Genomic DNA, 26,821 nt, shown 5'->3' with positions numbered 1-26,821 from the left:
TGGGATTTAGGAAAAAAGTCTTAGCTGGAGATAAAGATTTAGAAAAGATTGTAACACAGGTAGTATTTTAAAGTGTAAAAGAGGGATAATTTTTGAAAGAATCAAAGAGAACTTTCGGATGGTCAGCATTTAAGGGGCACATCAATCAAAAACTGATGATGAGCCCAGCCTATGTAGCTCAGTGGTTGAGTGTCAACCCATGCAACAAGAGGTCACTGGTTCGATTCCCAGTCAGGGCACATGCCCAGGTGTAGGGCTCGATCCCCAGTGTGGGACATGCAGAAAGCAGCTGATCAATGATTTTCTCTCATCATTGATGTTTCTCTCTCTCTCTCTCACCCTCTCCCTTCCTTTTAAATATTTTTTTAAAAGAACCTTCATATGCCAAGACACCTTTCTAGGTACTGAGGATACAATATAAATAAAAAATCCATGCCTTTACATTCTAATGGGGAAGATAAAATTTTATTTTTTAAAATAATTAAAAACAATTTTAAAAATATTATATAGAATATTAGATGGTGGTAGGAGCTAAGGAAAGTAAAGAAAGGAAGAGAATTAAAATTTTAGATGGGGTGGCCAGAAATGGGTTTAAAAGGTTGAGAAATGACATTTGCACCGTGACCTGAAAGAGGAAAGGAGGAAAGCTATGTATATAAGTGGGAGTAGAATATACCAGGTAGAGGTAAATATTAAAAAATGCTAGGCATCTTTGAGGTGCTGCTATGTCAGAATGATGAAGTGGGAGTGGTGAAAAAATTAGAAGGCAGTCAGAAAAATAATACATGGCTAAATGGTGTGGAGTCTTGTAAACTACTGAAGACAGACTTCTATACGGGAAAATAAGAAGCCACTGAAATTTTATGCAGGATGCCAAAATCACTGGCTTCTGTGTTAAGAATGGAGTGGAAAAGAATGATAAAGACTAAAGAGAATGCACTGCAATATTTCAGGTGGTTTGGACCATGATGTAGCCATTTTATTTATTTTAAAAGTCGAATCAATAGGACTTCCTGATGAATCAGATGTGGGATATGAGAGAAATCAATAATGACTGCAAGGTTCTTCAGCTTCAGCAAACTGAAAGAGCACATTTATTATTTACTAACATAGGAAGACAGAAGAGCTGGAGGGGGAAATTGAGTTTAACATTGAACATATTAAGTGGAAGATGCCTATTAAACTTACAAATGGTAATGTCTAAGAGGCAATTGAATACAGGAGTCTGGTTTACATAAAGCAGTCCAGAGGGAAGATAAAAAATTTGGAGTAAAGATGATTTTTAAAACCATGAGACAAAAGATTATACTAAAAAAAAAACCCCAAGAACAGAATTCTAAGGGTCACAAATGTAGTAGTAATAACTATTACCAGGAAAGTGGGGCCCCAGATAAATCTTAATTATTCAAAACCAAATATGATACTTGCTAGAGTAAGCCTGTGGGATTAGCTGAGTCCAATTGGTATCCAGAGGAAGAGGGTAGAAGAAAGAGAAGAAACTTTCTTCTTCAACTTTACAATCATGACTGCATAACACCGGGAACTGTGGCAACCATTATGCAATCATTAGGGGCACTAAACCACATACTAAGGATAGCAGAGGATAGATTAAAAAAAAATACAAACAAAAAAACCTCATATATTGAGCTGCTAAATCAACCAGTCCTAGAGCCATTCTGGATATGGATTTTTAGGTTATTTCATAAGAATTTTCATTACATACAGGCAATAGTATCTGCTTACAATACTGTCATTTAATTTTTATTACAATGCTTAGGGTACCAAAGAACAAACTGAGACTATAAAAAAAAAAAAGTAAAACTTGGAAAAGTTAAATAACTTGGACTTATGTAGCAAATGGTGAATTGAAGCTCATCTAACTCCAAAGTCTATTTCAAGTGATTTAATAATAGTGGATTAAAAAAAAAAAAAAGCATACCACACCTGCTACCCCTTGGCCCTGCAGCCATTCACAACTATTGGCTTTTACCAGCAGGCACTAGTGAGTTTGTAGCAAAAAAAAAAAAAAAAAAAAATAGGGGGGGGCAGGGGGAGCTCTTAAGTCATATAAACAATCTCAGTTGATAAAAAAATAAAAAGAGAGTAGTGGATTTAAAGAGTGGATACAACTAAAAGACAAAGGAGAATGGGAAATGAGAATTCTTGAAGTGAATGGCAAAATTAGGCCAGGAAGTAACAGAGACTAAAAGAAAAGGGAAATGACCTAGCCAGTTTGGCTCAGTGGATAGTGTCAGCCTGCAGACGGAAGGGTCCCAAGTTCAGTTCCAGTCAAGGACACACACCTCGGGTTGCAGGCTCCTACCCGGCCTGGGCCCTGGTCAGGGCTCATGCAGGAGGCAACCAATCAATGTGTTTCTCTCACATCAATATTTCTGTCTTCCCCTCTCTCTAAAAAAATCAATGGAAAAATATCCTCGGGTGAGGATTAAAAAAAAGCGGGGTGGGGGGAGTCTCAAAAGGCTAGAAGAACAGATGGAGTATATTAGTAAACTAGAGGCCTGGTACACAAAATTCGTGGATGGATAGGGTCCCTAGGCTTGGCCAGTGATCAGGGCCAATCAGGGCCTTCCGGCTGCCAGCCTGGGCCTTCCTTCATTCTGCACCGCCCCCTGGTGGTCAGCGCACTTCATAGTGAGCGGTCGAACTCCCAGTCAGTCGAACTCCTGAGGGGACAATTTGAATATTAGCCTTTTATTATATAGGATAAGCTAAAGTGATAATAACTCTTCTTAAGAGAATACTAGAGTTGAAGATTTTAATTTTTTTAATAGTCTGAATCAAGACTAAATGTAGGCTGTAGCATGAGTAGGGAGAGATGTGCATTTTGAGTGGCCAAGGATTAATATTTACTAACATCTACTATGTGGAATGTTATTTTATGCACCTGGTATACAGTAGTGATTAAAATAGATAGGTGCTCTGTGAGTTCACACTCTGATGTGAAGAACAGACAATAAACAAGGAACTAGACCTTTGATGTGTATGAAGTTTGGGGCCAGTACAGTCAGAGACTTACACTCACAGGTATCTGATTTGAGATTAAGATCTCCGGTGGTGGCATGGCCAGTAACTGAGGCCTTTACTCAAGGTTACAAACAGAACACAAGAATTGAGTGATAATCAGGAAGACAATGACTAGCAATTATGTGATTTCAAATAATTTTACATACTCACACAGGGAAATGTTTAATAAAAAAACAATCTAATTACTAAGCTTCTCCCATTCCACCTTATCAACCCATTGCTTAACACGTTAAGCGCCCAGCCTTTCCGGACAGAAAGTATAGTGTCAGTCACCAGTGACTGACAGGGGCACTTAACGTGTTAATAAATTACAGATTCTTCTTCTTTTAGGCTGATGCAAATAACTACCTGAAAACAAATATGGAGCCTTTGCACAGTGATTCATGGTTTCATTCAACATTCACACACTAGAATAAGCTCCATGAAGGTAAGGATATTGTCTATTTTGTTCACTGCTGTATATCTAGCACCTAGAACAATGCCCAACATTTTTACTGAACTGGATAATGAATAATTAATAAACACCTACTGGATGTCAGGTATTATGTTAATTTCAAAAGTAGATAAGATAGTCCTGCCCTTAAGGAGTTTAGCATTTAAAGGTTTTTTATTTTATTTTATTTTATTTTATTTATTTCTTTTTGCATTTAAAGACTCTTTTTTTTTTTACCTTGATTGAAGCAAAGCAACACAACACACTGCCGCTTCACCCAAAAGCAGTGTTTTTCCTTTGCCCTTTTTTGACGGCTCAGTGGGTCATAGCAAAAGGCCCAACGGCATTTAAAGACTCTTAACTGCCTTGGCCAGGTAGCTCAGTTGGTTAGAGCTAGCTGAAAAATAATACAATAATTAATAAATAATAATACAATAAGTTGTACTTCGTGTACTCATAACTGTAAACCTATTTTTGCCCAATCCTGTATATAGTTAAGGAGCAAAGTTGTTAAACTTAAAGTAGTATCTGTTCTGGATAAAAGAAATTTATTTTAGACTACATATGTTTTTAAACTTAGAACACAAACTACCATTCTACCTAAAAATATTAGTATTTGTATCATTAGGTACTACAGTTAGATGACCTGTTTTAAACAATGATTACGATAATGCATAGAAAAATAATTATTTCAGATGCTTCTTCTAAAAATTTTAATTCCTTCTTTCCTTCTCAAATCCTTGCAAATACATTATTTTTAAAAAATGAAATGAGAATATCAGTTAATATGAAGCAACATAAAAGAAAAAACAGAATCAGAAGTCAAATTCCAAGGAGATCGCGGCTATAATTAGAGATATGGAAATGTCAGGACAGAGAAGAAAAGTTCCACTAAAAAAGAACAAAACTGTGTGCCAAGGGAGTTTTATATCTCATTATCATCCATCGTCAAAGATTTCATTTGCAAATAGTCTAATAATCTATTTCAAAAAAATAAATGAATGCCCTAGCTGGTTTGGCTCAGTGGATACGGTGTCAGCCTGAAGATTGAAGGGTCCTGGGTTTGATTCCAGTCAAGGCACATGCCCAGGTTGCAGGCTCAATCCGCAGTGTGGGGCAGGAGGCAGCCAATCAATGATTCTCTCTCATCATTGATTGATACTTCTATCTCTCTCTCCCTCTTTCTCCTTCTCTGAAATCAATAAAAATATATTTTAAAAAAATAAATAAAGATAAATAAATAAATAAGAGCGAGTCCCAGTCAGGTTGCTCAGTTGGTTAGAGTGTCATCCAATACATCAAGGTTGCAGGTTAGATTCCAGGCCAGGGAACATACAGAAACAACCAATGAATGCATTAATAAGTGGAACAACAAATTGATGCCTCTCTCTCTCAAATCAATCAGTAATATATACTAGAGGGGGAGGGGGCACTGGGGAGGGGGCGCGTCCCTCAGCCCAGCCTGTGCTCTCTCACAGTCCAGGACCCCTCGCTCCTTACCACCCGCCTGCTCGCTGCCCCTTACCGCTCAGCTCACTGCTCCTTAACGCTGCCGCGGAGGCAAGAGAGTCTCCCGCCACTGCCACTGCGCTCACCAGCAGTGAGCCCAGCTTCTGGCTGAGCAGCACACTGACCACCAAGGGGCAGCTCCGGCATTGAGCGTCTGCCTGCTGGTGGTCAGTGCACATCATAGTGACTGGTTGCTCCGCTGTTCCGTCGATTTGCATATTAGCGTTTTATTATATAGCAGGGGTGGGCAACCCCTGGCACGCGTGCCAAACATGGCACGCCAGTAACTTTTGCTGGCACGCGAAACACTCTATTATAATTTTCCATTTACAATTTTTTTTCTTAATATCGACTTCATTTTTCAGATAAATTCGGTGTAGGTGCATCTTAGATAAATAATTTTACATAACAAGTTATCTTAAAGACCATAGACATGGATTGACGAGAAAAGAGAAGAGCCATTTCTATGCCTCTGCCTTAACTCTCCCTGACTTCCTAGATCCGACCAGTGTTTTGGTTTCATCCACATTTGCTTGTGAATCTTTGTCTCAGTGATGAACTTTGTTAAGTCTCGTAATAGGAGTAGTCTGATGGATGAAAGTCGTAGCTCGTGCATCTCTCTGAAGGTCACGAAATATAAACCTGATGTAAAATCTCTGTCATCAGTGATGCAGCAGCAAAAGTCTCACTGATAATATCAAACGGAGTCTTAAAGTTTTCTGTTGGACTATCAGTGTACATGTATACATTAAAAAATAAATGTATTTTTCATCATCATATACTGTGTTTTTGTCGCTCGAATGAATTTTATTATTTCTTCAAGGTTCTTCACATACGTACACCTTAAGAGATATCAAGTAGGCATAACATGTTCTCAAAAAATTAGGGTTGGCACGCAGAAGAATTTTGAGTCAGAGATTTTGCTGGTTTTGGCACGCACTCACAAAAAGGTTGCCCACCCCTGTTATATAGGATAAAAAATTGAGTCAAGGTAGATGTCCTGATTACAAAAACCAAGATGTTGTTGGTTTTACAGATTCTTCCTCCTTTTGTACCCAAGGAGCAGAAAATCTCCTTCTGAAATGTAAACCAATCACTGCTGCTTCACAGAAAATTTATTCCATGAAATAAAAAGCATTGGATTAGGAATCTAGTTGTGGCTCTGCAATTAATCTTGTTACTTTTAATGGCAGTTAAGCAATCTGAGTCACAATTTCCTCCACCACAAAATGAAACAGATTAGATGATCTTCAAGACCTTTCAAAATCTTTTTTAGTTTTTTATTTTTTAATTAGTTGATGTACAACCTTATATTAGTTTCAGGTATAAAACCCAGTGGTTAGACATTTATATAATTACGAACTGATCACTCCAATAAATATACTACCCATCTGACACCACACATGGTTAATAAATATTGACCATATTTCCTATGCTGTACTTTATACCCACATGCTTATAACCAGTGTTTTGAATTCTGCATTTAGATTACTGGTTTCTATTTTTCTTAGTTCTTTTTCTGGAGTTGTTCTTGGGACTTTTTTTGTCTTCTCATTTCGGCTACCTCCCTGTGTTTGCTTCTATGTAATAGGTAGAGCTGCTCTGCCTGCCAGTCTTGGAGGGGCCTTATGTGGTAGATATCCTATAGGGTGTAATGGTGCAGCCTGTTGGTCACCTGATTTGGACACTCAGGTGCACCCTTCATGTGGGCTGAGTGCACTCTCCTGCTGTAGTTGAGCCTGATTGCTGTTGGCACATCGGCGACATTTACCCCCAGGCCAATTGATTTGAAGGACTGACTGAGACCACAGAGCATCTGCTGTCCAGGTGCAGACCCAATGAAGTGGGAAATGCTTTAGGAGGGCTCTGGTGCCCCATGGGTGTGTTGCTGGTGGAGGTGGTTGGGTGGTACTCTGGATTGGTCTGAAGCTGCCCTCTGGGTGCAATGGCTCTGGGTTCTCCCAGGAGGTGCAGGCCAAGATCAGCCACCTATGTCCTGCCTGGGACATAAGCTACAAAGCAATCTTAGGTGGCTGCTACTTGTGCTGAGTTTGTAGGTGCCTGGGAGAAACCATACTGCAAACCAAGGCCAGCTACCACTAATGCCGAACTTTGGGCCATTTAGCAAGATGGGCAAGGCATGCCAAGATCAGATGCTGCTTGTTAGGGGCTTGGGAACCTTTGAGAGATTTTAGGAAAGTCTACAGCATGAGTCAAGACAGGCCAATTTTATTTAAAAGCCACTGGAAGGGTATTGGGTAGTCCCTCAAGTTGGTTGTGTTGGTGTTTCAGGAAAGCACCACTGTGGAGGCTGGACTCAACAAAGGAACAGTGGTATTTGCCAGCACTTCTGTTTTGGAGAAAGCTGCCCCTTCAGCCCTGTTTCTCCCTGTATGTTCCTGGTGCCTTTTGAACTGCTGCCCCAGTGCTGGAGCTCAGAGTGAGTCCAAGTAGGTCCAAGCACGAGCTCTTTAAGAGAAACGCCTGGCACTCCAGCAGCACTCCAGCTCACTCTGCCATAATCCCCACTTGTTTCCACAGCCAGAAGTTATGAGGACTTCTCTTCCTAGCACTGAAACTCTGGGCTGGGGGGCCTGGTGTGGGATTGAGACCCCGTAGCTCCCAGGCAGGACCACTGCAGCTGAGATATCCCTCTTGATTTTTAACTGCCACATGGGAGTGTGGGGCCAGCACATTCGGTGCCTCCGTCCCTCCCACCAGTCTCCATGTGGCTTCTTTATATCTTTAGTTATAAGATTTCTGTTCAGCTAGATTTTAGGCAGTTCTGAATGATGGTTGTTCTGCAGTTTAGATGTCATTTTGATGTGGTTGTGGGAGGATGTGAGCACCGTATTTACCTACTCTGCCTTCTTGACTGGAAGCCTCCAAGTCTGCTATTCTAAGAAAAGTTTAAGTGAAGCTACTCTTCAGTGCCATGTAGCATCAAAGGCCCCCAATGTTCATAATTATATATACTCAACATTTTTTAATCTCTAGATTTACAGGAAAGTCTTAGTATGATAACAATGAATTCAATTTCATACTTATTAAGCTTTTATCAACATAAAAGCACTAAGCCATACTGACCAAACCAAAGAATAAGATCCAGGCCTTGACCAGCCCTCTCTTATACAGAAGGGAAAGTGGAGAGAACAAGATCTCTGTATTCAGAATATTTACTACAGTCTAGCTGGGGAAACAAAATTTAATTCTTCAAACATTTATTAAATTCTTTCTGCAGAAAGTGCAGTTTTCAAACTTAGATAAGCATAATAATCAACTATGATGTTATTCTTTTAAAAAGCCTCTGATGAAACATGTGTTGGTTGGGAAAATAAGGAAATGTTCTTGCCCTGGCCGGTGTGGCTCAATTGGTTGGAGTGGCATCCTGTATACCGAAAGGCTTGGGTTCCATTTCTAGTCAGGGCACATACCTAGGTTATGAGTTCAATCGGGGGGTGTACGGAAGGCAACCAATCGATGTTCTCTCACATCAATGTTTCTCTCTCCCTTCTCCTCTAAAATATGCTTATCCTCATGTGAGGATTAAAAACAAAAATGTAGATGTCCTAAAACATGATTCTCCAGATGAGGCCAAGTATCCACATTTTTAAAAAGCACCCAAGATGCAGCTGGTGGCCCTTATTTAACACGTTAAGCACCCAGCCTGTTTTGTCTTCCGGACGGAAAGTATAGTGTCAGTCACCGGTGACTGACAGGGCGCTTAATGTGTTAAGAAATACTGCCCTAGCCCAGCCGGCGTAGCTCGGTGTTTGAGTGTCGACCTATGAACCAGGAGGTCACGGTTCGATTCTGGTCAGGGCACATTCCCGGGTTGTGGGCTCTATCCCCAGTGGGGGGCATGCAGGAGGCAGCCAATTAATGATTCTCTCTCATCACTGATATTTTGATCTCTCTCTTCCTCTTCTTTCCTCTCTGAAATCAATAAAAATATATTATTTAAAAATAAATAAAGATAGTCCTAGCCTAGAACAAAAAGTTGATTGGGTTCAAAATATAGAAAATGTGGACATTTACACTATGGAATACTATGAAGATGTAAAAAGAGGGACCTCTTAGACTTTGGGACAGCATGGATGGACCTGGAAAATATTATGCTATGTGAAATAAGCTAAACTGAAAAAGACAAATATCACATGATCTCACTTATTTGCGAAATCTAATGAACAAAATGAATTGACCAACAAAGTAAGACCCGAAGCATGAGGCATGGAACAGACTGACATACTTTGATGTGGGGTTGGGGAGATGAGAAGAGATAAACCAAAGAACTTATATACTTACTAGAGGTGTGGTGCACAAATTCGTGCATGGGTGGGGTCCCTCGGCCTGGCCGGCTATCGGGGCATCTCACCCACTCCCAATTGGGGTGGGGCGGGCCAGCCAGGGGGAGGGTCCACGGGAGGTTGGCTGTGAGAGCACACTGACCACCAGGGGGCAGGTCCTGCATTGAGCATCTGCCCCTGGTGGTTAGTGCGCGTCACAGCAACCGGTCATTCGCTCGACCAGTAGTAAAGGTCACTTAGGCTTTTATATACATAGATATGCATAGCCCATGGACATGGGCAATAGGGTAGTGAAGAACTGGGGGTGGGTAGAGGCTGGGAGGAGATTAGGAAGGGGGAGAAAAAGGGAGATATCTGTAATACTATCAACAATAAAAAATATTTTTTTTAAAAAGTATGCCTCGCCCTAACTCAGGGGTGAGCAAAATTTTTGACTCGAGGGCCACAATGGGTTCTTAAACTGGACCGGAGGGCCGGAACAAAAGCATGGATGGAGTGTTTGTGTGAACTAATATAAATTCAAAGTAAACATCATTACATAAAAGGGTACGGTCTTTTTTTTAGTTTTATTCATTTCAAACGGGCCGGATCCGTTTGCCCACGGCTGCCCTAACTGGTTTGGCTCAGTGGATAGAGCGTCGGCCTGCGGACTGGAAGGTCCCAGGTTCGATTCTGGTCAAGGGCATGTACCTTGGTTGTGGGCGCATCCCCAGTGCAGGAGGCAGCTGATCGATGTCTGTCATCGATGTTTCGAACTCTCTATCCCTCTCCCTTCCTCTCTGTGAAAAATCAATAAAATATATTTTTTTTAAAAAAAGTATGCCTCTCCCCAAAAATATTTGACCTCCCATTAATAATACACAAGACATGTCTCTTAACCAACCTTTTGCCACATTAGACTCAAAGAGAGGATTACAGTATGCTGTGATGGAATTTTAGTTAAACCCCATTGATTAAAAAATGTAATCGGATTTGAAATAAAACATATTTTTAAAAAAACAATGTTTCTAGACCTCAAGGTCTCAAGACTATGTATATGCCCATAACAACTCCAGAACAAACTTTATGAAAAATAAGCAAAAGTCAGACACAGCATGTAGACTTCAGTTTTATTTCAGTGATTCTCAAGTATGGATCAACCTAGGAAGTTTTTACAGATATTGATCAATTAAATTAGTTTCTGGGTGTGGGGGTTTGGGCTCACCCTTAAATTTAGAAAAGCTTCCTGTAACTAATGCAGACAACCACTGAACTGAGTAAGAGATCACTGGAATTAGGTTACGTCTCATGAAAAAATATTTTTTATATAGATCTTTAGTTGGCTAAGAATTTCATGAAAAAGATAAATATAATAGAAGTGAAAACTGATGTATAAATACATGATCCAAGTAGTGAAGAAAAATAAAAAACATTTTTTAACCACAAAGTAAGGGAGAATAAGAACAGTAAATATATTAATTTATTTTAGACATTTTAGTTTTGAGGCAAAATGCAAAATGTTTTGGAGGTAGTTGCAGACACAGGTTTGAAAACACATGTGGGGAATAAACACAGAACCAATTTAAAGTAAATTATGAAACCAAATGTATATATAACATATATATATTCTGCAGTTTCATTTTATATTATACTAGAGGCCCAGTGCACAAAATTCGTGAACTGAGGGAGGGTGTCCCTCAGCCCATTCTGCACCCTCTCCAATCTGGGACCCCTTGGGGGATGTCCGACTGCTGGTTTAGGCCCACAGGGATCGGGCCTAAACCGGCAGTAGGACATCCCTCTCACAATCCAGGACTACTGGCTCCCAACCGCTCGCCTGCCTGCCTGATTGTCCCCAACTGCTTTTGCCAGCCAGCCTGATCACCCCCTAACCACTCCCCTGCCAGCCTGATCGATGCCTAACTGCTCCCCTGCTGGCCCAATTGCCCGCAACTGCCCTCCCCTGCAGGCCTGGTCCCCCCCCCAACTGCCCTCTCCTGCAGGCCTGGTCCCTCCCAACTGTCCTCCCCTGCCGGCCTGGTCACCCCCAACTGCCTGTCCTCCCCTGCAGGCCTGGTCCCCCCCCCCAACTTCTCTCTCCTGCAGGCCTGGTCCCCCCCCTACTCCTCCCCTGCTGGCCTGGTTGCCCCTAACTGCCCTCCCCTGCTGGCCTGATCACCCACAACTGCCATCCCCTGCCGGCCATCTTTGACCACATGGGGGCAGCATCTTGTGCATGGGTGTGATGGTCAATTTGCATATTACCTCTTTGTATATAGGATTCTGAAGCATTATGTATCAGTTTTATTGTAACTTATTAGAATACATGCTGTAGAATTAGCTAAAGTCACTCAAAAACTGGGCGATGGAGGCCAGTTTTTTGAAACAAATATTTTCAGGAATCCCAAATTTTTCAATATAGCATTATCCCTAAAGTAATGGGAAGCTGGGAGTGTTGTAGCTTATTAGCAAGGACAGGCAGCTCTAAACTTTTCTCACTAAATACTGATTTTCAATTTCATATATTCTATGATGCTGCATTACAGCTCCTATGATCCTGGTCAAGGGAAAGACCCTGTTTATAGACAGATGCCAACACATGTGTGCAACTAGCTAAGCAAGCATTCTGTATGCATTCAAAGAGGCCCTTTGCATGACATAGTAATGAGAGATGCTAATTCTTTCATTAGACTTGAAGAACCCTGTAAAGTCAGGAATGGTATTTTAGCAAACCTTTCCCTTCCATCTTCACTGAAGAGGTCCTAAAGGGAAAAGAAAATTTATCGTATTTTCACAAAGCATCTTTAATTGTTCCAAAAGATTAAATTATAAAGAATTTTACTCAGAATTCTCAGAAGAGTCTAATCTAAAAACTCTTAATATGCTTCATTTGGTAGATGGGGGCTATTTGCAGAAAAATCCAATATGCAGAAAAACAGTACAAATACCATAGGTGCTGTATGGAAATACAGGGGGAAAATGAAAATTAGTTAATCCTATCCTTGCTTTGAAGAGGCTTATAATCTAGTTAGTGATGTGGACTACAAATACATAAATGCCCTGAATAATGTATTTGAGAAATAATATTAATATCAAATATATATGCACACATGTATATACACCATAAAGCACTACATACTCTAGATTACTAATCTACCCAAAGCAAATGACAATACAGAAAAATAGCTTCTATCAGGTTGTACAACACATGGGTTCTTTAAATTTTGTAAGTATTCTATATTTATTATCTTACATTAAGAGCTGCCTTTCCATGAATTTTGGCCTACGTCTTGACAAAAACTAATGTGCATGTTTTAAAAATCCAAGAAAGAAATAGTAAGTTGTGAACCACACCCTCAAAATTATAGATTCCTCCATTCCTTCAAGTCAGGCTGCCTGGGTTCAAATCACAGCTCTAACATTTACTAACAGGTGACTTTGGGATCAGTTAACTTATTTGTACCCCAGCAAAATGGAGATTTTAATAGCACCTCTCTCATAAACCATTATGAGAATGAATTAAATACATGCAAAGCACTGAAAACAATGTCCGATATATAGTGCTAGCTATTATTAGCTACTGTTATGTTTTAGAGTGTGTTATGCAGTAAAGGCACAGAAAAAGACGAAGCCCTCACTGCCATGAACCTTACAATCCAGTAGGAATTCTAAATAAACAATAAATGATATTATGGTATTATTACCATAATATTGTACATGAAAACAAATAGGAATCTCTAAATTTGAGAGTTTTGGACAGGCTCTCTGGGGGGGAGGGCGAGGGAGGTATTAGGCAAGAAGTGAGAAATGTTTCTGACAAAGAGAACAATATGTGCAAAGGCTCAGGGGCTCTACAGCAGGGGTAGGGAACGTCCAGCCCACAAGTCTTAGTATAAAGCCCACAAAATCATTTGGTCTGGCCCTGCCAAGTCATTAGGGGTGAATTAATTAAATGTTTGGCCAAATATAGCAGGCTGATTTGTAAATTAATAATTTTGTATTGCCTGCAAATGGTGTTATAAATATCCAAGTGCCCCTTGGCAGAAAAAAGGTTCCCCACCCCTGCTTATGAATAGATGGGAATGACAAGGAGAATAAAAGACTCGCTTTAGGACAAATCAATGGTCATGAGCAATATCCTAGTATTCATCAATTCTCTAATAGCCTTGCAATCAACCATTAAGTTTGGCAGCCGAATCAGAGAATTTTCTAATAATTGAGGGTGAGACGATACTCTGGTAACTTCTGAAAGGGAAAACAGAAATCCCTGTAAAACATAATACTTTTTATAATCTTTTACTAGTGCTGTTGGCTTCTTTTCAGAAACAGATTAAATTACCTCCTCCTTTTGGTATGCTGGTAAAAGGAAGAAGCTGTGTGACTTACCAAAGGGTACATGGGTGGGATTTGAATCAAGATCCTCTGGGACCAAGTCCAGAGTCCTTTACACGTTATGGAGCTGATTCGTTTCAGACACTGGTCAAATTGTTATTCTCCACAATGTTCCAAAATTACATTTGTGTTAGCAACTTTGTCCTTTAAATGTAAATATTTCCTGCTTCCATTCATACCTTAGTCTGAAATAGAATCCTGGAAATTCAATCAGAAGGGATAAAAAAGTCATTAAGACCAAAGACCAACTTAATGATCAAATATCCTAACAACATTCTGGAGTATTTAGTTTAATTTAAAGTGGCCACTTTCCTCCTATCTAACCTGAATCTGTCGTGACTGCTCACTGAGAAAACACAGGCCTGGTTTAAATGATACAGAGTATAACATGAAGTTATCAGATTCTTCTATAAGAGTTGTTAGGAGGTAGGTGATGGGTATAAAGGTGGGGGAGTAGCCTGTAAAATTTTGCCTCTCTTAAAGTGCCTGTACAAAAAGTCATGTTGAATGATTTTTCTCCAATAGCTGTAAATAAGAATGTTAATACTGTACATAGATTTAGCAAATCCAGTAGTGAAAAGTTGTGCCAAGAATCACTCAGTCATTTGGTAATCAATAAATTAGAAGATAAAATGGAGAATCTTACCAATATATTTACCAGCCCAACTTTTAGTATCTTTGCTAATCTTTTCATTCTGTCATTTGGCAAGTCTAAATGCTCCCTGCTAGACTTCTATAAGCTCAAAAGTACTGACTTTTGCTTCATTCTGAGGATGAAATATGGGATACCAATTTCTGTGATAACAGTGTGACTATAATATAATTCAGCTGAATATTAGCCAACTTATAAAAAGCACAATAAACTAATTTTAGGTCAGCTATGATGCATCCACAATAAAGAGAATTTGCATTGCAAAGGGAAATAAACTTAGTCAAGAAAAGTCAGATTTCATCAGTTATCATGAAAGTATCTAGAATAATCAGCAAAGTACAAATGGCTTTGAGAGTGACTGGACTCAGAACGAACACACAAGTAGCCTAGTCAAAAGCCACTGGTTATATAGTCTTCCCAAAACTACTGTAAGATTTGAACATAGCTGTTTAATCCAAAAAATTTACAGATGCAAAGTACCATGCATTATCCTTTCCTGTCCTTATGATACACCAGAAACCAAATTATATGTTTAATAATACCGATTTCCATTTGCATAACACTTTACAGCTTCTGAAATACGCACAGATTTATCATTCTAGGATAGCAAAATAGGTCATGCTTATTATGTAGCTATCTGAGCAGAGTCTAAGTCACTTGCACAATGTCACAGAACCAACTAAAATGTAGAGGCAGATTTTTTTCAATATTCGTTCATTCAACAAATAGCTAGAATACTAAGACTTTGTTTTAGGGCCTAGTCAATGGTAGATACATAAAAGTGGAAGAGAGACAACAAACAAGTAAACATACAGAACATATGATTTTAGATAAATGCTTTAATTTTAGATAAATTTAGGTAAGTTTTAAATAAATGCTATAAAGAGAACATGGTTATGGATAGAGTGGTTGTAGAATAGCACAACCAGAGGTCAGAGATGTTCTAAGGAGGTTACATCTGAACTAAGGCCCGAATGAGGATGACAAATCACCCATGTGAAGGTCTACAAAGGCATCCCAGGCAGAGGAAAACGTAAGTATAAAGCCCCAGGGGCAGGAAAGATCATGGACAACAAGGTGACCAGACAGCCGACGTGGAGTAAGAGGGAGGAGAGGGAAGAGGGAAGAGGGTGCAGAGACAGTGGACTGGTTATATAGGGCCCTTAGACCACTCACTCCAGGAGGTAGGAGTCAAAGTGAAATTGGAGACATAGGTGGGATGATCTCATTTTCGTTTTAAAGAGATCTTTAAAGCTGCCAAAAGAAGAAACAACTGTAATACAATCCTCTAGCAACACCCCCTTGAGATTCAAAAGTACCAGTAACAGTCTATTCCTTAGAGAACATTCCTGCAGAGTGGATGCATGGGTACTTGTTACCTTTGAGACTTTACATGAGTATTATACACTTTTCTGTACAAAACTCCATTTTTAAAAGTAAATCGTACGGGTGTAAGGGTGTAAGCTGAAAAACCACCAGAACGCTTCTGTAACAGTCCCGGTGTGAGCTGATGGTACCTTGGGAGTAGCAGAAGTGAAAAGTAATGGGACTTGTAATATACATAGCTCAGAAGTATGTTAATAAGTCTTCCCGGCGGATGCAGGCAGGGGCAGGAATCAAGGCTAACCAGTGGTTCTCAATGTGGGATGGTTTTGCCTCCCAGGGGACATTTGTATTGTCTGAAGACATTTCTAGTTGTCACAATTGGTTGGGGGGGGGGGGGGGAGTGGGGGAGTGGGTGATAAGCTACTGGCCTTTATGAGTAGAGGCCAAGAATGCTAAACATACTATCATGCACAGTAGTACTGCAAAACAAAGACTTACTTGGCTAAAAAGTATTATAGTGCTGAGGTCGAGAAATCCTGATCTAGACTGATTCCAACTGATTCCCATCCCAGAATATCCATATTTCCAGGAGAATCTACAACAAAACACCCCAAAACCTAGAAATGGCATTCCTTCTTTTCATTATTTAGGGACAAGTAAAACTGTTGTATACATGAAATAAAGTTTATTTGTTTAGAGATCAATTAAATCACTGTGGTTAACTCTACATTGATCAGATCTGATTGGTACATAAGTCTAACAAAATATAAAAAAATCAATTACTGATTAATAAATGCCCCTTGTTGAACACTTTCTCAAAATGCAAGTAGAAAACTTCTATTTGGCAACACCGCCCAACACGGCTTTTAATTTTTCTTTCTACCAGCTGGTTTAATCTGCAGTCCAATACCTCCACTACTTCTCCAAATAAAAATTCCTCCCAAATCTAAAGAGATGGCTACAAACGCTGGAAAGATAATCAGAACTATAACTGGATGCGATGGGAAGAAAATGATAACCCACTTGTATGTATGTGCATGTATAAATCTGTTTAGTTTTCTGTCTTCTTTTGGGCCTTTAGCAAACGGACACATTCGTTTTAGATAGCAGAGGACTGCAGCACGCATTTCTCTCAATCACTCGAAGACCAGCGATAGGAAAGATCCTCTATAGACCTCATTAACAAAACACAAAATGCCCAAGTTGGTAAGGTTCATTTTACCTCCTTCTTTGTTATCTAAAAGGAGAGAATCTGGAAGAGGCCCCTGTGACAGTCTCCCACAGCACCCTCCCAGTCTGGGACTGCCGTTCATGCAGTAAACTCCGTGCCGTTTTACTGGGGAAGGTCTGAGGATCTGAAATTATTTGGTAACCGGAGTAGATAGCAGAAAAGACAAAAGTAACTATCTAGTCCTAAAAGGGCGGTTCAGAACATTACCGTCCATCTACGTTCTCACGAGGTGGGGCTGGAGGAACCTATTTCTAAGAAGCTACAAAGTCACTTTTGATTAAGAAAAGGATGTTCTTTATTACAAGGATCTCAATGAAATTGGTCATGGACACATAGACGACGAGGTTACCAAATCTGGTTAAAACTGAGTTTTAGGAACAATTTACATCTTTTAAAGGGTAAAAAAGGAGGGGGGGTGGGGAAGACAGCAGTCATAGCATCACAGCCTCATCCGCATTATTTATCCAAAAGCATCTCACGTGGTAACAGGGCTCCGGCCTGAATTCACCCCCATTGGTGATAAAACTTAAATCATCTAACCATCTAGAAGTAAAATACAGGGGCACTTTACTACCCTGAAAATCATGCCGAGCTCCCGCTAGGCCGGGTGGACGTTTTCGGGAGCATCACCTCGCGGCGACCAGCGAGCGCTCTTCCCTGGCGGTCTCCCGGCCGCAGTGACCTCAGGACGCTCGTGACGTCACCCTCTTGCCTACGGATACGCAGAATGACCCCCAACGTAAAATCCACCGACACTAACTCCCTCGGGCAGCGGCCGTTAAGCAGCTTTTCTTCAGGCTTTCAGACACTCGACTCCACCGCGGTCGCCGCGCCGACCTCTACTCCCTAAAGGGGCAGCCACACAGCCTCAGCACGGGAACGCGCGAGAGGGGCGCCCTCACAAACCACATTCTCGCGACACCTTAAACGCAATTCTCGCGACATCCGCCTGCGTGCCCGTCCCTTTTTTTTTTCAGACCCCACCTCTACACAGCTACTTGCTTAGAAACATCGCGAGATTTGCTACTTTCAATCTCCGCCCCTTTACGGCACGATGGTCGCACAAGAATGTGATAGAGGCTCCGCGGCCGCCATTTTCTTTCTTTCTTAGCAGTTGGCTGAGAGAAGGTCTGTGTGGAGAGCGGTAGCGGCCACAGTAGGGTAGAGATGGCAGACTATTCAACAGTCCCTCCACCCTCCTCTGGCTCAGCTGGCGGTGGAGGCGGCGGCGGCGGCGGCGGCGGTGTTAACGATGCTTTCAAAGATGCGCTGCAGAGAGCCCGGCAGGTAAGCCGGGGCTGCGCGGCGGGATCCCGACGGCTCACGGTAATTGGTCGCTGGCGGAGTAGGCCGCTACTTCTGTAGGCGCAGAGGAAGAGGGAAGACATGCTCTTCCGGGCTCTCAAATGTGCGGAGACTCACGTTTCCCCACGTTGGCGGTGCCGGTCAGAGGCTAGATTTAGGTTTCGTGTTCTTGCTGTCTCAGCCCGTGGGAACCCCAAACGCGTGCCGCGCTCGGATGGCCTGGGCTCTCTGTCCTCCCCTGCGGCACAGGCGCTCCTCTCTCTCAGGAGTGAGCATGTCCTCCTCCTCCTCAGATGGAGCACGGTCCCCCCCGTGGTAGAAAGCGCGCCTAGTTTCACACAATAGCGTGGAAGGTTCTGGCTGTGAGTTTCGTTTGGGAGGGAATCCGGGGTCTGCCCCCCGGAGCCATGGGAAGGGGAGGGATATGCCGGGAGAGTGGTCTTCACGGCCCTTTCCGCAGTTAGTCTGTCGGTGTCGTTCGCTTTCTCGGTGACGAGGAAGAGACTTGGGAAAGTACCGGATCCCGGGTGGGAGTGCTTCCTCGTGGCGGGGTTTCCGTGTCCGCGTGAGACCAGTCCTTCCCCCCTTATTTCTCAAAATGGCTTCAGGCCCATTTTACCCCCAAATTTCCATTTGAATCTGCCTCTCTGTTCAGAGTCGTAAACTGACCACCTCTTTCTATTACGTAGGTGCATACATTTGCCCCGAAGGCACTTCTTTCACAATCGAAAGCTTAAAAAAAAAAAAAAAAAGCACATGTACCTCCGAAGTAAAGAGCTCTTCATTTGAACTTCCATCTTTATTGGGAAGTACGTTAATATCATTATAACTTTAAAATGTGTGCTATTGGTCTGGACTTGTATGTAAGCAAAAATGAGAGTCTTTCTCTCGTTATGACACTAGGCATAATAGGTGCCAGACATTTTTAGACCTTAGTGGTAAACGAATGGTAATCAGAAACTAATTTTGTGCTATGCTTTGATTGTATTAGGAGTTCACTTAATTTTTCTTTTTTACCCTCCAGTTAAAGGACTATTTCAGTCAAAATCCATAAAATCAGTAGTGATGTAACAAATCGCTCTTACTTTTGTAATGTGAGCACATTATAAATAAAAATGTACCTGTTCTTGTTTATAGTCAGAATACTCAGGAGAGTCGAGGAAACGTCATCATTAATACTAACTCTACAGTTTTTTCACTGAATTTTCATTTATCCTGAACATGTTTTGAATAGTGACTGAGACATTTACATAATGACAGGACCTCTGTTAGTGGTGTTTTATTAGATTGGGTTGAAAGACTCCCCTGAATTATTTTTATTCCACCAGCATATTGAATTATTATGTGCCACACACTGTACTTAGATACTAGAGAATTTTTAAATGTGTGAATTGGGGTTTCTGGCTTCTAGGAACCAAATGCAAATGAGTGGTTTTCAGAAAGAAGTGGGCATAATAAGGACAGTTAGTTAATCTTTTTGTTCTAGAAACATATATAGAGTTCCTACTATGAGTTAAGCACTGTACACACCACCAGCGAGTGGGGTGCCTAACTGCCAAAGTAAAGGACTGACACTTTAAGCAAGGCATTCAAGAATGTGTGGGAGTTTGACCAGTGGCGAAAAGAAGCAGCATGTGCAAAGGTATGAAGGTTTTTTGCCCTGACAAGAACCCAAGTATGAAGTCACTGGAGGATAGTGTTGGGTGAGGCAAGAAGTGAGAAAAGGTACAGATGTATACAACTTCTGAAAGACTACTTTAATAAAAAAGTAGGTTTCATGATTTGGCTAGGCTATAATTTCCTGTTAACTTAGACTGCTTTCTTAATGTGGAAATTGTCCTCACACTGGAATTTTTTGTACTCTTTACATGCCAGTAGGTCAGCTGCCCCAATGCCCTTGATGTAATAATCCTTTATAGATAGATGTCTTTGCTGTAATAATTTGATTGTTTCTTTACAGACTTGATCTTAAATCTGAGATTTCCATATTTAGCTTCTGATTACATTTTAGGATGCTATTTGTCTTAAAAGTGGAATGTTGGGAAGAGTACTTGGGCTGAAGGAACAAGTTAGGTTAATATTTAATCACTTTTTCCTAAACGACATTGAATTATATTTCCAAAATTCCCATCTAACCTTAAGCTTCATTGCTTTGTCCAAAGTATTATGCTGTGTTCTTTGGAAGGGAGAGTTACAAGAACAGCTTCTTGTTCTCAAAAGCTGTATACCTATGGGCATTTTTGGCTGGACAGTTATTTGTTGGAAAGCAGGATAACTGATTAGGATTCCTGGGCCCTCCTAACCTAGTAAATGCTAGTAGCATTTACACTAGCTGATTGTTGCCATCTGGTAATTTAGGCCAAGTTGCCAAACTTTTTCTTTTTTTCCCCCCAGAGAATCCTAATTGTTTATTTTTAATGTGAAATTTACAGTTTTTTATAATAATACTCTGTGAGCACAGGGCACCAGATTAGATTGCTTCTCTAGTTTAGGGTTTCTAACCTGTACACTTTAGAAATTTATGTTTTTGTATTTCAAGCTGTGACTCCAGAAGGTGAGGTTAGGATTCTGGTAATTACATCTACACAAATAAAAGACAAACATGCAAATTGACCGCGCCTTCGCTACGCCTTAAGCCGCACCCACCAGCCAATCAGAGCGACTATATGCAAATTAACCCAACCAAGATGGCGGCTGACAGCCGCTGAGCTGGAGCAAGCAGGAGGCTTGGTTGCCCCAATGATGGAGGAAGCCAAGCTTCCCGTCTGCCGCAGCAGCTCTAAGCTCCACTCAAAGCAACAAAGTTTCAATATAGAAGATAAACAAACCCCAGATACCTGCTTTCAGTCGGCCGTGGCCACGGAGCTGGAGCGAGCAGGAGGCGTGGGTTGCCCCTGGCGATGGAGGGAGGAAGCCAAGCTTCCCTCCCGCCTGCCCTGGCCGGCTCTGAGCTCCTCAAGGCTACAAAGTTTCAATTATAGAAGGTAAATAAATCCCAGAATAAAAAGAAAAAAAGGAGAGGCTGGTAGCTTCCATCGTTGGAGGAACATGGCCAGCCTGGAAACGGCCCTCAGCCCCTCACCCAGGCTGACCAGGCACCCCAGTGGGGACACCCCCCCCCCCCCCAAGGGGGTGTGACCAGCTGCACTCATCAGCCCCTCACCCAGGCTGGCCAGGCACCCAAGCAGGTCCCCCACCCTGATCCGGGACACCCTTCACAGCAAACCAGCCGGCCCCCACCCGTGCACCGGGCCTCTATTCCCATATAATAAAAGGGTAATATGCAAATTGACCCTAACAGCAGAATGACTGGTCACTATGACACACACTGACCACCAGGGGGCAGATGCTCAATGCAGGAGCTGTCCCCTGGTGGTCAGTGTGCTCCCACAGGGGGAGTACTGCTCAGCCACAAGCCAGGCTGATGACTGCCAGTACAGCGGTGGTGGCGGGAGCCTCTCCTGCCTCCTCAGCAGCACTAAGGATGTCCGACTGCAGCTTAGGTCTGCTCCCTGCTAGTAAGTGGACATCCCCCAAGGACTGCCGGGCTGCCAGAGGGATGTCTGACTGCCAGCTTGGGCCCAATCCCCCTGGGAGCGGGCCTAAGCCAGCAGGTGGACATCCCCCGAGGGGTCCTAGACTGCGAGAGGGCATAGGCCAGGCTGAGGGACCCCACCCCCCAGTGCACAAATTTTTGTGCACCCGGCCTCTAGTTAAATAATAAGTTCTGTCTCTGAGCATTGGAAAATTACAATGTACCTATCCACTTTTTTTCTCAATGTTCTATGAAGATAGAAGTGAATCAGACAGAGGCTGAGACTAGATAGTGAATAAAGTGGTAGATCACTTTTTCCTAAAGGACACTGAATTATATTTCCAAAATTCCCGTCTAACCTTAAGTTTCATTTCTTTGTCCAAAGTATTATGCTATGTTCTTTGGAAGGAAGAGGTATAAGAACAGCTTATACAGTGGTAGATCACAAGTTACCAAAAATATCAAACTTCATCCATTCTGCTTAACTAGTAAATTAGTTATTAAGTACTCAGTAATTCTTTTTATTATTATTATTGATTTGAGAGAGAGAAGAGAGGGAAGTGGGAAAGAAAGAAAGACATCCATTTGTTGTTCCACTTACTTATGCATTCATTTGTTGATTCTTTTATGTGCCCTGACTGGAGATTGAACCACAACCTTGGTATATGGGGACAATGCTCCAAACAGCTGAGCTACCTGGCTGGGGCCAGTACTCAATTATTCTTGATATTTCTTTCTTGATAATTATAAATTGCATTATGTTTGAATGCAATGAAAATTTTATAAAATAGAATTGTTGATTTTAATTACCATTAATCCCATCAATGAAAACTAGCATTTGAGTGTGACTTTTTTAAACATTTTGAGACAGAATAGCAAAGTTTGATTATGATAATAAGCAAAGGTTCCTGTTTTGTAGAGAGGTGACAGTGTTAATAAAATGGTGGCCTCGTAATATTTCTTGTGTCCTTCATGCATCTTCACATTTCCGGTGCATGGGAACCATCAAAACCTGACCCTTAGCAGGTACTTAGTATTTATTCAATTGAATGAAAAAATATCTTTAATGAATTTAGGTAGTAATGAAATTTTGTTTTGAAAATAATTATGTTCTTGCAGAAATTCATTTGTTGAATACCCACAATATGGTTATGTCAGTCTTAGGGTTTCAGTCTTAGGGATAACAAAGAGAAATCACATACCTTAGTCTCCAGCGGGCAGTTTTCACAAATAGAATGTAACTACATATGTCTTCAGGACAAATAAAAATTGTTAAAATTTTAAAATGCAAATATTTGACGTGCAGACCCTGCTTTATCGTTTGAATTATAGTATGCTGATCTGTTTATAATAACTAGCAATTAATATACTATGTTAGGTTCTGTGCTAAACTTGTATTCATTTAATTCTCACAACCATCCTTCTAGGTAAGTATAGAAAAACGGTTATCTCCTTTGTATAGATAAGGTGAACAAGGTGCAGAATGCACAGGAAAATTTGGCAGGGACCCAAATTAGTTGAACCAGAATCACAACCCACTCCAAATCACAGTAGTACTGCAAACCAAAGGAAGCATGCAGTGGACTGAAAATTAGGAGCTAGTCACCTGAGGCATTTAGGTAGTTTGCTTCTGAGAATCAGCTTCTGATTTTTTAAAAAAAATATCTAAAATAAGGTGATATAACTAAATAATCTCTTAAATATTCAGAATTGTTGGATAGTAGGAATAGTCTGTGAAGAAAGGTAGAAAATGCTAAAACATTAAAACACACTCAAAAAAATTTACTCATTTGAAGTCCAAATGAAAAGCTTGAATTACAGTGGGGCCGTGAGCCGTCTCTCGGCCGATTTTTTGCTTTGAGTTGCGAGCTAAAATTCGGGTTACGAGCCAGCTTCAGATACCCCACCGCTAGTTGGCGCAGCGAACGTCACAGTGAATGCCACATCAGCCCAGCATCACGTGTCTCACTCATTCACTGTTGATTTGACATACGAGTAATTTGAATTACGAGCTCCGTCACGGAACGAATTAAACTCTTAAGTCAAGGCCTCACTGTATTGTAAATTAAAATAAAAAATGTATTAGACTTAATTTTATTAGTCCAGTAATACTTTTATATATAATTGGAGGTTGGATTTTAGGAACTACTGTTTCTCTTAAATTAATCCTCCTTTCAATGACTTAGGACAGCAATTTTCAACCTGTGTGCCACAAGAATTTTTAAACATTCAATATCTGATTATTTAGTCAGGAATACTGACCTCTTTTCCCTTAGATTGTCAAATGAAAAAATGACAACAGCCAACTCAACAATAGCTGTCTGGTGTGAATGAACCAAAATTGTGTGTGTGATCAGAAAAAGTTTTTTTGGTGTGCCACAGAACTTTAGTAATTTTGTGTGCAATGAGATTTTTTTTAAAAGCTTGAAAATCGCTGACTTAGGAAATGTATATTTTCTTTTGATTTTGGAGAATTGAACAAATCTGTATTGATAGTATTTTTACCAAAAGCTCTTCTTTGATGTCTTCGTATTTTGAATTTTTGAGATGGTGTTACTGGTTCTTTTTAACCCTAAGGTCACCTATTCGATCCCTGGTTAGGGAGGGTACTGGAGGCAACCAATTGATGTTTCTCTCTCCCTCTCTATTGAATGAATAGGGAGGTAAAAATAAGTGTACTTTCTCTGTGCAGAAATTCCAAGGAGTGCTGATTTATAGAGCATTTATAAAAGCTAACTGTTGGAGATACTCACAGCCTAAAATATTTTCCAGTCATTGGTGCCACTATTTTCTCTGTCCTAAAATACTTTCCTTAACATCAGTGTCCATCAATACTGGCAGTGTAGTTAAGTTCCTAAGGAACAATTCAATGCTAACTGTTTTAAAGCTTAAGGGTGGACAGAACTGTCTTGACACAATTTGAGCTTGCTATAGCAACTATTTTTTAACATATTGCAGTGCTCTCTATTTGACAAGTGATTGTATAGACTTAGCATTAAAAAAAAAAAAACCCTTAAGGATGGAAAAGCAGTTTTCAGGTATGATGAGAAAATCTTAGAAAAGAAATAAGGTTTTAATTAGATGCTCAAAGATGCAAACAGGCTTTTGAGAAAGTGAAAGATGATTAAGGAAGGTTAGATTGACCAAAGCTCTAGTATCCTTAATTCTAATATGCTTTGCTATATGTGTTTGCATGTAGAAAAAGTGAAATCTAGTAACCCTGGGAAATATAGTTGCTATGTGGGAACATATATATAAGTGATACATTGGATTTATGACTCAAGTTTCTGAATATACTCTTACTTTCTCTAATTTCCTAGTTATAATGAAGCTTGAGGTATAGTTGGTTTAGTTCCACATCAGGACATTTTTGGGGGAATTTCAGTTACCAAAAGTTTGATTTTCCATTTAATTTTTTATCATGGAACATTTCAAACATGCTCAAAATTGAAAGAATAATGTAATATGAATTCTGAGCCATTCACCCACTTTAGTGATTATCCCCCTCATAGTAATTATAGCATGGGACTGTGTAGCAATTGGGACATGAGCATTGACTAACTATGTAATCTTAGTTATTAACCTCTTTTAATTTTTTTTAACTGTAAGATATATCTACTTCACTAATACTTTCTACCTCATAGGGATGTTAATGATCACTCAATGACAAAATGAATATGGAACACTTATAATGTGGAACGTGGCCTGTTGTTGGCACTCCACAATATTAGTTTCATTTCTTTCATAGAAAAGTGCAGTAAATGTCCACTGGCTCTGCCTCACTTGTGACTTGAGGCTGGTATTTCAAGTATAATGTTTGTTTAGTCAACTTCAGGCAATTATTTGGCCCATTCTAGTAGTTAAGTCTTTAAGGATAAAATTACTTATGTCTCTATTTCTGAGGCTTTCTTGCCCCCATGTTTCCTTAGTGCAAGATTGTCCAATAAAGTCACACACGTTTTATTTAATCCAACATATCTAAAATATTACTATTCTAATATGTGTTCAATATAAACATTTTTGAGATGCTTTACATTCTTTAGTTAATTTCAAGTTTTTAATATCTGTATATTTTACACTTCAAAGTATATCTCCAATTTGGACTATTTTAAGTACTCAGTAACCACATTGGCTAATGTCTGCCCTATTAGACAGCACAGCCTTAGAGTCCCACAGGTATTCACATTCTCTATGCCCACACACATCTTCTGTGGAGTCATGGGAGAGAGCCATGGCAAAGATAGAATTAGGATACAGATTTTCTTCAAAGCTATTTGGTCAGTCTTAAGATTCCTAATTGATTACTTCTTTGTTCTTATATGAAAAGCTTAATTTCAGGTGATTATTTGTTAACTCTGGAGTTATTAATGATAGTAATGTACTATAATTTGTCTTTTTATCAAATTAGCTTTTATGTGAGTTATTTGACATATATAGGTATTAGGAACTATATGAGGAAATTGAGTACTAAATAGCATATAGTAGTTATGGTGCTCTTCTTAATGATAGTATGTTTTTGTTTTTTAAGATTGCAGCAAAAATTGGAGGTGATGCTGGTACATCACTGAATTCAAATGACTATGGTTATGGGGGACAAAAAAGACCTTTGGAAGATGGAGGTAAGTTATAGCCATAAGTATTTTTGTTTTACACAGTTTAGTTAAAGTAATTTTTACAATTTTTCAAATGTTATTATTGTATTGAAACATTACTTTTATCATAAGGTTCCTAAAATTGTAAGGCTTATGTTGCCCTCAAAAGGAAAGGGGGGAAAAGAAACCTAGACAAGGTAGGTAAAATTTTAGTCAGTTTTGTCTTATTAGAAAAACATCATTTTTCTTCTTTTAAGATTGTGCCAGATTGACAGTTTGCACAGACGACTTGTTAATATTCTGGGGGAAGGGGGAATGGAAATTAAAATGTTGAGGGGACATTTCACAGGTTTTTCTCATCATACATGAATTAAATCTTTATATGCTATATTTTCATTGTTCTGCTATTTCAGATTTCACGTTAAAGGTTGAAGTTGCCAAAGTTTGCTATTCTAGTGTGTTGCAGATTATACCATTTTATTGTTACATTTTTATTTATTTTAGTACCTTGTTTT

At 40.2% G+C, this 26,821-nt stretch overlaps 2 protein-coding genes across 2 annotated transcripts in view; one reads left to right on the top strand and one right to left on the bottom strand.

The window, feature by feature from the left end:
* Nucleotides 1–13,843, bottom strand: part of DNAJB4 (DnaJ heat shock protein family (Hsp40) member B4) — a 42,971-nt gene extending 29,128 nt beyond the window's left edge. Inside the window, exon 1 of the mRNA XM_023751761.1 lies at nt 13,660–13,843. The gene's annotated coding sequence lies outside the window, so the exon portion shown is untranslated. The remainder of the gene's footprint in view (nt 1–13,659) is intronic.
* A 4,110-nt stretch (nt 13,844–17,953) lies between these two features.
* The window catches only part of FUBP1 (far upstream element binding protein 1), a 36,620-nt gene continuing 27,752 nt past the window's right edge, over nt 17,954–26,821 (top strand). Inside the window, 2 exon segments of the mRNA XM_014453554.2 lie at nt 17,954–18,161; nt 26,243–26,333. Of these exon segments, the coding sequence (XP_014309040.2) occupies nt 18,042–18,161; nt 26,243–26,333 (211 nt within the window). The 5' untranslated portion in view covers nt 17,954–18,041.

This window comes from Myotis lucifugus, unplaced genomic scaffold, assembly GCF_000147115.1.
Source record: "Myotis lucifugus unplaced genomic scaffold, Myoluc2.0 scaffold_25, whole genome shotgun sequence".
NCBI classification, from domain to species: domain Eukaryota; kingdom Metazoa; phylum Chordata; class Mammalia; order Chiroptera; family Vespertilionidae; genus Myotis; species Myotis lucifugus.
The sequence above is the reverse complement of the archived record's forward strand: the minus strand, read 5'-3'. Positions and strand labels throughout refer to the sequence as shown.